Source organism: Meriones unguiculatus, chromosome 3 (assembly GCF_030254825.1).
Source record: "Meriones unguiculatus strain TT.TT164.6M chromosome 3, Bangor_MerUng_6.1, whole genome shotgun sequence".
NCBI classification, from domain to species: Eukaryota; Metazoa; Chordata; class Mammalia; order Rodentia; family Muridae; genus Meriones; species Meriones unguiculatus.
Genome location: NC_083351.1, coordinates 73,024,352 through 73,036,431, shown reverse-complemented (window position 1 = coordinate 73,036,431; position 12,080 = coordinate 73,024,352). Strand labels below are relative to the sequence as shown.

The 12,080-nt window shown below is 40.8% G+C and overlaps 1 protein-coding gene across 9 annotated transcripts in view; it reads left to right on the top strand.

Moving 5' to 3' along the window:
- The window catches only part of Dgki (diacylglycerol kinase iota), a 453,496-nt gene extending 441,476 nt beyond the window's left edge, over positions 1 to 12,020 (top strand). For 6 of the 9 annotated variants that reach the window (XM_060380194.1, XM_060380193.1, XM_060380189.1 and 3 more), the window contains 3 exons: positions 2,220 to 2,256; positions 3,853 to 3,952; positions 9,499 to 11,923. In XM_060380194.1, the coding sequence (XP_060236177.1) occupies positions 2,220 to 2,256; positions 3,853 to 3,952; positions 9,499 to 9,615 (254 nt within the window). In that variant the 3' untranslated portion in view covers positions 9,616 to 11,923. The other 3 variants (XM_021638217.2, XM_021638216.2, XM_060380192.1) reach the window with 3 other exon arrangements.
- The last annotated feature ends 60 nt before the right edge of the window (positions 12,021 to 12,080 follow it).

Sequence of the window (12,080 nt, the reverse complement as noted above, 5' to 3'; positions counted from 1 at the left end):
AACTCACTGTGGACCCACTCTGAGAGTTCTGAAGGTCTTTGTCACCTTAGTCACTGTGCAGAGGGCAGCAGGGATGAGAAGTCTGGGTTGCCGTGTTCATGCACTTCCCCTTTAAATCAACAGTTTAAAATGTTCTCTGAAGATAGCAGGAACTCTTGAGCTGGAACTTCAGGTGTGTGATCCTCGTGCTCCTGATCTTATGATCAGTCTACTATCAGAAATTGACTAAGCCTGGAGTTAGGAGAGGGAGGCTATCATGGATAGGGAGATTGGGAGACAGGCCCTTTGAGTTACAGAGGTCTGAGAAGTAAAAGTGAGTTAGGCAATTGCTAGTTTAGCTTAGATGAAAAGGTAAAACTTTATCAACACGTTAAGGAGGGAGAATTCCATGATGAAGGCCATGAACATCATCTAAACATTAGAGAATATCTCGCAAGTCTCTCATTACATGTCCCATAACATTAGACAGCGTGGGACATTCCACACTGTCCCATAACAGACGGGACATATGGAAACTTAGTCATGATATAGGGTTTTGACAGTCTTTTTAGAAGTGGTTTCCGCCTGAGAGCTTCACTCCATAAAAAAAAATAAAATAAAAATTCAAGGTGAGTTAGCTCTTGGATGAGCAAAAGAGTCAAAAGGATTCTAGACTATCTCAACCACTTCCTTGCCAATGGCCATCATGGTTAGAAACTTGTAACTTCCTCATTTCTTTTCACATTATATACAATATTTTTCAGCAATAATGCTATATGCCAATATAGGTTACAAATCACAAGGATCATGTCTGTAAAGACTAAACTGCTTGGTACCAGAACCATATTTGGAACTCCCAAGCAAATTTTTTCATCAATTCAGTCAAACATTTAAGCATTTTCTTGGGACCAGATTCTATGTTCAGTACCAAGGGAGGAGACAGTGTTGAAAAAAAATCATAGGATAAAATTCCCAGAAGTTTATTAGAGTCTTCATGGACAGGTAAACAATTAAGCTGGTGATTTTAAAATAGTTTGACAAATGTGATGTCAAGTGATGTGATTAACAATCTCTACTTGCTTTGGATGGTTTTGGTTTAGACGATAATTTATATTACTTTAGTACAACAAATACAACCTACACATAAACTTTAGTTGCCATGTAGGTAGGGAATAGTGTCAGCTCAGAGGGGATTCTGTAGAAGAAATGTATCTAACTGATACCTTCAGACTAAATAGGGTGAGGGATTTCATAGAAGGAAGTAGTGATCAGAAGATAGAATGGTGAAGATCCCAAACTATGTTTTCAGAAGAAGTGAATTAATTACTAAACAGACACTGAGAAAGGCCAGCTCATTGTACATTTTCACTCCAACACTTGGAAAAAATGCCAGAAAATGGATCATCTGTAATCATCGGAGATGTATGCACGACAGTTATTCCAGTTATTCATTTTGAAATCCTCAAAAAGTAGACTTTATCCTATTTCCAACTATAGCTATTAGATGACATATATTACTTTTCTCATTATACCATAGAAAGCACTTTTTTTTGTAGCTGGAGAATAAAAAAGACCTCAAAGCCCATTCTATTGGCTTTTTCTGTCAACTGAGACAATTATTTTTCAGTTATTCTTTTTCAATTAATTTCATTTAGAAATAATCTTTTTTCAATTGTGTGTGTGTGTGTGTGTGTGCGTGACATGCTCATGGTGGGTCCACTTATATATGTAGGTACAATCATTTGTGTGGATACTAGGGGAGGACATCAGATGTCTTCCTCTCCATCTATCTGTATTACTTCCTTCAGACTGGGTCTCTCATTAAACTTGGCTACGCTGGCTGACCACTCAGGTCCTAGGATCTATTTTTCTCTCCCTACCTTTGCTAAGGTTACAGGCACACAGGGTTAACGCACATGCTTAACTTTATAAGAATTTGGGTGCTGGAGATTTGAACTCAGATCCTCTTATTTTCACAGCAAGTGTTCTTATCTGCTTAGTCATCTCTCCAGTCCTCATAGAAAGATTCTTGATAAGGAAGGCAACAGCACCCTTTGGTAGAGTTTGGGAAACTGGTGATAGAGAATCTTCTCATCCTCACTCATTATTAACTTTGTCACCAAATTTATTTTTTTCAGTTTACCTTTCATTATCATTTAAATTGTTTACTTGCAGATTTTCTGTCAACAGTTAGTTTTAGAATATATTTTTTAACATCTCACTTCTTTATTGTTGTTTAGGACCTGCAGAACTATTGGATATGGCAGACAGTGAAACGTGAGTGTTGCCTTTTGTTATACAGTCTAAACAGTTGTGTTCAAAGTATATCTAGTCTATGAGGCATATCAGATAGTTTTAATTTCACTGATTCAAATCCTACTTCAAACTGTATTAATGGTTGTACAGAGGCAATCTGCTGAGTAAAGCAACACAATAAAGCCAATAATTTGTATTGTGGTGATTAAATACGTAGTCAATGCTATCACCATCATTACCTACAGCGCATTACCAGCAAGATGCTTTTACACAGGTGCTGGGAGCGCTGACAGTATATAAGTACATGTATATTTATCTTCACCATATACAGCATTTTTCTTGTCTGGGATTTGAGAGGAAATGAAGCCTCCGTGCCTTAGGACATCTGCTACATGCAATGGCACAACTTCTGCATGTCAGTCTGTGATGGAATATAAATGGAATAAATTATATACCACCCCTGGAGAGCTATAAGCAGTTACTCAAACACTTATCACATCTGGGATGCTCCCTAAACTGAAAATGTTTGTTTTCATATTTCTTTTTTATTCTTCTGATATCCAAATAACCACTTTTCCACTAACAGGAATGAGAAAGAGATGAACAGTTAACTCTGAAAACCATATGGGAATGATCATAGAGTTTCAAAGAAGTTAGGCAAGGGATAAAGAAGAGTGGGTTTCGGGAGAAGCGAGCTGGTGATCAGAGAATAGAGGTGGGAATGGGTAGAACCAAGGGCAAGTGAAAAGGGATATAGCTGTGAGCTCCTGGGCACAGAGAAACTGGCCCCTGACCCACAGAGATGGCCTGATGGCATGGTTGTGAGTGGGAATGTCATTCATCCTTGTTTTGCTTTTCTATGGATGACATTTGATTTTTCATGAAATATGTTGGCATTAAGCATTTTTATACCTCGGAACTCAGAATGACAATATCTTTTTCTTAGCTCACCTATGAGACAGATGGTGGCCTGTTTGGTTTTTTTCTTGTCCCTTCCCACGCACATACTGAGAGGCTGTTCTCAGGCCTGTTGTGTACTTGGGAGAATTTGGGCCTGTGAATTCTGCTGTGGGTCTTCCAGAGTCTCTCAGATACCTTTTCACTTAATAGATGTAATCCAGTACTGGCTGAACAGGGGGAGGAGAAGTTGGTCTGGCTCTTTAAAGTTGAGCTCTTAGGACATACTCATGAAAATTATAACGGTTTCTACCATGTTTGAAGGGCATGACTGTATGAGCTCCATGGAGATCCCTTTATGTTCTGCTTGGACATATCTGCACAATTTTGCCTACTTAAGCATCATTGAGTATATCCTAAATCCAAAAGTAGTGATTTTAAAATTTACCACCAAACCTTATTTAGTTTAGACAGCTGGGTAAAGTTAGCTGGTAGGTCTGTTAACGAGTAACTTGAGGAATTGGCAGATACCCTTTAGGCTTCCTCCCTAGTGTGCACGTATTCAGCGGGCCTAGGTCTCAGCAACTTACAAGGAACAAGGCTAAAAAGCATACAGCATCAAGCATCAGCAACAGGTCAGGCTAAGCCCCTCACCCTGACACTGCCTCCAGCACCTCATCTGTCTTCAACCCTTGCCTGGTTTCTTAATCTTTGATTTAGGGGAGAGACTGCACTGCACAAGGCCGCCTGCCAACGGAACCGGGCTGTGTGCCAGCTTCTGGTGGACGCAGGAGCATCTCTGAGACAGACAGACTCCAAGGTAACAGGCTAAGTGAGTGCAAGCATCCTCCCACTGGGGGAGGTTGTAGGCACTGTGGCCTGCACTTGTGCCCACAGCATAGGCATCCTTTCTGTGCCCATGGAAGGGCCTGGAGCTTTGGGAAAAGGAGGAAAAAATAGAGTGCTTCATTTAGAGAAACGGTGGTTTAAATGGAGAAGTACAAAGGGAGGGTATGTTTGCCTGTGGTACTTCATAAACCTCAACACATACTGAACAGGGATGTGGGCTAGAGCTGTTGTACTGAAATACCAGCATGCAAGGGGTAGGGAGATGAGACCCACAAGCAGAGGTCCAGTGAATGTCCTAGTCCCTTTAGCACTAAACCTAATACAAGTTAAAACCTCCGATTTGCACGGCTCCATGCACAGCTGCCAAAGTGATTGCCTGCCTGCTGGCTCCCCAGGTGGTGGGACCTCACTTTGAAATGGTAACAGTTGTAAACCTGATATGTCCAATCATTCTGTACCCCCCAATTTATTTATTTAATTTTAAATGCATGTGTATGTACATTTACGTGTGAGAGAGTATATGGATATGTGCCACATGTGTTCAAAAAAGTCTATGGGGCTGATAGCCAAAATATATAAAGAACTAAAGAAGTTAAACAGAAACAAATCAAGCAATCTGATTAAAAAATGGGGTATAGAGCTAAACAGAGAATTCTCTGTAGAGGAATATAGAATGGCAGAGAAACACTGAAAGAGATGATCAACATTCTTAGTCATCAGAGAGATGCAAATAAAAATGACCCTGAGATTTCACCTGACACCCATCAGAATGGCTAAGAAATATAAACTCAAGTGACAACACATGTTGGAGAGGATGTGGAGAAAGGGGAACCCTCCTCCATTGTTGGTGGGAATGTAAACTTGTACAATCACTTTGGAAAGCAATTTGGCACTTTCTCAGAATTTTAGGAATAGTACTACCTCAAGATCCACTCCTAGGCTCAAGTATGCAAGGACATTTGCTCAACTATGTTTGTAGCAGCTTTATTCATAATAGCCAGAATATGGAAACAACCCAGATGTCCTTCCATTGAGGAATGGATACAGAAATTTTGGTACATTTACACAATGAATACTACTCAGCAATTAAAAATGAGGAAATAGTGAAATTTGCATGCAGATTGTGGGAACTAGAAAAGATCATCCTGAGTGAGGTATCCCAGAAGCAGAAAGACACAAATGGTATACACTCACTTATAAGTGGGTACTAGACCTATAAGATAGGATAAACATACTAAAATCTGTACACCTAAAGAAGATAAACAATAAAAGAGGACCCAGAGTAAGATGATCAATCCTCACTTAGAAAGACAAATAGGATGGACATTGCAAATAAGAGAAAACAAGTAACAGGCCAGGAGCCTACCACAGAGGGCCCCTGAAAATCTATACCTAGCAGTGTATCAAAACAGATGCTGTGACTCATAACCAAACCTTGAGCAGAGTTCAGGGAATCATATGAAAGAAGTGGGAGTTAGTATGACCTGGAGAGTACAGGAGCTCCACAAGGACCACATATATTTGGGCACAGGGGTCTTTTCTGAGACTGTTTCTCCAACCAAGGATCATGAATGGATATAACCTAGAACCCCTGCTCAGATATAGCCCATGGTAGCTCAGTATCCAAGTGGGTTCCCTAGTTAGCGGAACAGGGACTGTCTCAGACACGAACTCAATGGTTGGCTCTTTGACCCCCCCCTCCGAGGGAGGGGCAGCCTTGCTAGGCCACAGAAGAGGGAGAAAGGATGGATTGGGAGGGAATGAGGGAGGAGGCTACAGCTAGGATACAAAGTAAATAAACTGTAATTAATATAAAAAATAATAAATTAAAAAAAAAGAGACAGACTGAGTTTGGGAATGGAATCCATGTAATGTTAAAGGAATTTCCCAGGGGAAATGAATGGCTTGCAAAACTGAAAGCTTACTCTAAGTCATAAAAAAAATGTGTGAAATGCATATTTATAGATGAATATTCTGGCCTTGTAATCAGTCATTAACTTTCAGGTTGATTAAAGACTCTTTGGAATGACAAAAAAAAAGTTTATGGCTGTCAAAAGAGGTATCAGATGCTTTGGAATTGGAGTTACAGGTGGTTGTGATCCACTGTATGAGTGCTGGGAATCGAGCCTGGAGCTTCTGTAAGAGCTGTTGATTGCTGAGCCATCTTTCCAGTTACCTTTAATTTTTCAAAGAGTCTTGCTATGTGTGCTTTCTTATATTCTTCCCTAATTGTCAACCGTAGAAGTTAGCATGAGAACCAATGTTATTAACAGGTGTGGGATCCAGAAACCAGAGGATGCACCACTAGCTCTATGGACTTGTAGCCTGATACTGTCTGAGCAGTTCAGCCCTCCTCATTTGATGATAGACTATCCCACTGCCTCAGTAGGATAAAGTGTGACAAAGAATGACACTGTTCATGGTCACTGGATATCTGCCTCACAATGATACTGTGTCACATTTATATGAAATGTGGTTATATGCTTAGGTGAGGTTTTAAATTTTCAGAGTATGTGTGCATATTAGGATGGTCTTCAGGCCAGAGATTGTTGGTAGAATGCATAAGCCACTTTGACCAGAAAGTGCCCATAAGTGGGCATAGGGCACCAGGAAATGTTTCAAAGATCAGGATCTGTTGCCTTCCTCAGTAGATTCAATTCTCAGAGACTCTCCGAGAGACAGAGTTGATGTGTGGAGTATGGCGAAGTTGACCAAGGACAGAGAATACAGACAGACAGACTGACTGACCCACTGAGTACTCTCTCTCTTTCTCTCTCTCTCACATGCACACAGACACACACGAGAGAGAGAGACAGAGAGAGAGCATCAGTCATATCAATCATAGGGATCAATCTTCTATTCAGAGAAGCACTCAGAGTTTTGAAAGACTTTGAGTAGACAGTAAGGAAAAGACCACCAGTAACTATATCTCTGTTGCAATGAAGAATTCTAAGATATGGGCGAGGCTTTCATTAAACATGACCAAGTTTTGAGCCAGTAACTCTAGCCATGGCACATACACATAGAATTTAGAAGCCTGATCATTGTTGTAAACTCCATTAGGATTGGTTAAATGATGAGAATCCACATATGTCTATGTACAGTTTGGGCCCTGGGCTTTTCTTGAAGGACAGCAAACCCTTTGATTTAAGTTTGCTTGTGAGCGAACCTCTTTTTCACTTCTGAGCCAGTTACATTACATGGAATTCTCCCCTTCTCTGGTATCCCATTGGCATCCCTGCTCTCTGTTTTCCTCAGCTTCTTCCTAGGTTTGCCAAGCATACCTGAGCTATATCTATATTGGTGTATAGATAATTCTTGTTTAGCCAGGCATTTAAAATGACAGACAAATGCTTAATGTGGCATTCTTTACAAATGATATTTTCACCAAACTGTTTCAATGTTTAACTGAATCCAGAAATACATATCTTGTAGGCATTGAGTTAGTCTAGGCCATGGTGGGAGGAATGGCTTGGCAAAGGCAGTTCAGACCACAGTTGTGCATCATCACAAGGCTGGTCCTGCACACAGTTCAGATACTAAAAACAAGGGAGAGATGCAGGAAACAGAGAGACAAACTGGAGCTCATGAGGTCTGGCCTGCGAACAGTTACCTTTTGTTTTTTAAGTTTCTTAGATAAATGGACTCAAGGCATTTGAGGCTACTTCCTATTTTGAATTATATAAGTATATTCTTTTTTTCCCCCAAAATATAAATAGCCAATTGACTTTTATGATCATACACAGAAAAGTAAACATAGAAAAGCACACAGGGAAAGCAAAAGTCATTTGAAAGCCCCTCTTAGACCTAAATATGATTAAACTTAATCTCTATTTACTTGTAGGTACATCTGCTTGTTTCTCATTTTTTTGTTTTCTTTTTTATTTTTTATTAATTATACTTTATTCATTTTGTATCCCCCCCATAAGCCCCTCCCTCCTCCCCTCCCGACCCCACCCTCCCTCCCCTTTCTGCATGCATGCCATTCCCCAAGTCCACTGATAGGGGAGGTTCTCCTCTCCTTTCTGATCTTAGTCTATCAGTTCTCATCAAAAGTGGCTTCATTGTCCTCTTCTGTGGCCTGGTAAGGCTGCTCCCCCCTCAGGGGGAGGTGATCAAAGAACAGGCCTATCAGATTATGTCAGAGGCAGTCCCTCTTCCCATTACTAGGTAACCCACTCATATAGACATACAACATAGGACAAACCCACTAAAATCTGTGCATCTAAAGAAACTAAGCAAGAGAGAGGACCCTAACTCAAATGTTCAGTCCCCATCCTGAAAGGCAAGGAGGATGGAGAAGAAGAAAACAGGAAACAACCTAGGAACCTGCTACAGAGGGCCTCTGAAAGCCAGAAGAAGAAAAAGGGAAACAAACTAGGAACCTACCACAGAGGGCCTCTGAAAGCCCCTACCCTGCAGACTATCAAAGCAGATGCTGAGCCTGATGGCCAACTGTCAGGCAGAGTGAATGGAATTTTATGTAAGAAGTGGGAAATAGTAAGAGCTGGAGAGGACAGGAACTCCACAAGGAGAGCAACAGAACAAGAAAATTTGAACACAGGGAACTTCCCAGACACTCATACTCCAACCAAGGACTATTCATGGAGATAACCTAGAACCCCTTCACAGATGTTTCTCATTTTTTTAAACCAGTTGGAATCATATCATACATGCTACTGAACATTGTAACTTTTTCTTTAAAATCGTGTCTTACAGATCATAGCAATGTAGCTGTGCTTCATCCCTTTGTCAGAATCCTCCAGTCTTACTGTTCTGTAACTCAGTGCCACATCATGAATGGAACTTGTCTTGGAATCTTTGGGATACAGGCAATATCCTTGGGGATCTTTCTGCTTAGCAAAGGATTTACTATAAGTCCATTCAAAGGTTCACTTAATTCCACTTTTCTGCATATTTGGAAGGTAGGGTTGTCAACCTCATCATTATCAAAGTAAAGGTAAGTTAGTCTATTACAGTTGTGTAAAGAATGTTATAATACTCTAACCTCGTGATTTACTACTAGGTGCAAACTAAAGAAGTGAACTGTTAGGAAAAGGGGTGTGGAAACCAGCAGAGGAAGAACCTTCTAGGTCATCTGTGAGTTGTCACTCTTCCTCTTGGCTTCTGCTGTTTGGTTCCCAGTATTTAGTGAAAAGGAATCCTGAACTAGAAATGACTCTGTGCTTCTCCTATTTCATTCAGTGTTTCCTCTGTCCTCTTCTGAAAAGAACCTGGCTATCAAACTCACTGCACACAGCTTCTCCCCACAGTCTCAGGGAGACTCCATGACTTCTGGTTTAGTGAGATGCATCCTCTCCCATCACCTTTTAATTTACCATCACACATTGATATGATCCTCATGGTAGAAACAAATAGATTTGAAAGCGTCTCATAAACTCTGAAGCATCAAACATCGAAGAACTCTTTTCTGTGGCTCAGCTTTGGCTAGTCCATGTCTGTTACATATTGATATCATCTCACTCCAACCATCTGTTTTTCTTCTGCTATCTACAGGGAAAGACTCCTCAAGAACGAGCACAGCAAGCTGGGGACCCAGATTTAGCTGCTTACCTAGAAAGCCGACAGAACTATAAGGTCATTGGCCATGAGGACCTGGAAACTGCTGTTTGACCCTGGTAGAAAGGCAAAAAGAACTCAAGCAAGTTGTGCCCTCCCGGCCACCGGCAGCTCCCCTGGAAGAAGCTGATGGAATCCATAGACGCCTCTCTCCTGCAAGGATCTGACTGAGACCATGCTCCCAGGTTTCAAGGGCTGCAGGGATGTACAACAGGACATGATAGCCCATGGAGAAGGAGGCAGGCTACCTGGAGATTTGTGGAGTACACATTCCACAAAATTTGATCCTTATCGCTTCCAGCAAGTAGCATGAACTTCTGTTTTCACCAGTCTAATTTATTTTAAAGATTCTGAGGATGTTCACACAAATGGCACTGCTCCCTCCTCCCTCTCTATGCATTCATCTTTCCCCTGCACCACATAATTCTACTGTAATCACCCATCGACTTAGAAAATATGCTATCTCTTCTCTTTATTTTCAGTCTTCCAACCACAAAATTGTCTGAAGGTCTTTGAAACTCTCCTGGATGTATTACAGAAATGTATCTGTAAAACCACTTCCATTTGCAGACTAAATATACCATGGCTAGTTAGTGGCTTTGCATGTCCCCTTCTGGTTTCATGACACAGGAGCTGGGAAGTGCCACAGGGCTAATGCCAACTTGTGTGCTCTGTCTCTGAGGTTATGGGAGCTGTCTGTGCTTGATGTACTTTGCAGAGGTTATCTAAGGGTCAGACCAGGCAGCTGGGTTATTGGTGATAGGAGGACTGGTTCGGCTTGGGCCATTTGTACAGCTCCGTACTGCCTGTGTGCAGCCATTTTTGCCTTCTGCTGCAGTGGAGATGAGCCAAGGAGTCATAGCTATTTTATAGAGCCATGTGATTCTGAGTGCTGTTTCAGTGACAGGGTTAGACGTATCTGGGGCAGTGGTGATAGGATATGGAGCACTCAAATGTTTAACCCTAAGCTTTGTAAAGTGATAATAGAAAGCAGTCTAATTGACTTGAAAAAAAGAGCAAAAAATCAAAGTAGCAATGTATGTTACAATAATATGCTTCAATAGTAAAATAGCCTTTGGCATTTTGGGCTGAGACTAATAACTACAGGCTCATGGATTCAGTGGTGAAAGGGGGTTTATGTGTATTTTTCTAAGAGTTCAGTTTTCATGATGTCAAAGAAGGCTTGGCACAAGGACAAAGCCTCATTTCACCAGTTCCATGGTCAGACTCTCAGGATGCCTGGCACTTCTTGGTCTGTGCTTCACCTATGACTTTTCAGTTCTGAGATCATGTCTGATCACCCATTTTCCATGTACTGGGGGAGTCAATTTTGTTCCTCTCCTTACTTTATTTTCCCCTGTCACAAACTTCTTAATATAAACCACTGTGGCAAAAATGTTTTATGAAATTGTCATTTCTGTTCATGCCATGGATCAGGTGGGATCTGGTAATAGAAGAAGGAAACTTCTGACTTTCTTTTCAAAATCTCCTTGACTTAGGTGTAGATCACAAATATCAAAGGGGTATCTGAGATCTTTTCTTTCTGCTTCCTTCCATTTTTTTCCCTTGAACACAGCAAAATGCTCTCTCTGTGTTTCTGCATGTGACCTTTAACCTCAAAGTCCAATGAGAACAATGTATTTATCAGAATCACATGTTATCATTTTGAAAGGCCGGATATGATATTAAGTGCAAGCAGACTTTGAGCGTGTGGGGATTTCATTACCAGAAACTCCCGATAGTCATTTCAAGATTAAACTTGGCATCATCTGTATCAGTGGGAAAATGAGTTGGCTAAGAGTAATGTGTTTCTAGGCATCTATCTCAGAACTGGAGCTCTTTCTTGGATTTTACAGGGAGGGAGAACAGAGGGTCTGGACTAGATCATTTCCAGGAGCTGAAGTCACTGGGTTTCTGTTAGGAGGTTTTCAGTTGTTGGGGCTGTCAAAGAAATATTGTGATGACAAATATAATCCTTAGAATGGACTGGAACCTGGCTTTGAACAGAGCCTTCCATACCCTAGATTGAGCCAAACATTTGGCCAAGCAGTTGGTTATCCAGCTGGCCACTTCTGAGATGCAGGACATATTTTCATCAACCACCATGTCATATTTCTCTAGGCTTCAAAACAGCCCAGAGAAAATTTAAGATGGAGGTGGCTATGGGCCAGCTCCAATAACTCCAACTAAGACATAAATTAATCCCTGGCATGAAAGTAGATACTGTACTAACTACTTAAAGGGTCCAGTGCCTGTAAAATTTTCCCCTTCCCCACAAAAAAAATTAGATTCTACATTATTGTTGAGGAACAATATACATAATCAATCTGTAGAAAAATAGCACCTCTAAGACATGGGGGATTCAAAAAATTGTGAGCAGAGAAGCCACAGATTTCATGATTTCAACTTTAAGTCTACCTCCTGTAGGATTTTGTTGTTGTTGTTGTTTTTTTTTTTTTTTTTTTTTTTTTTTTTTTTTTGGTTGTTGTATGTGATACTTCTGAGCATTAGGAAGACAT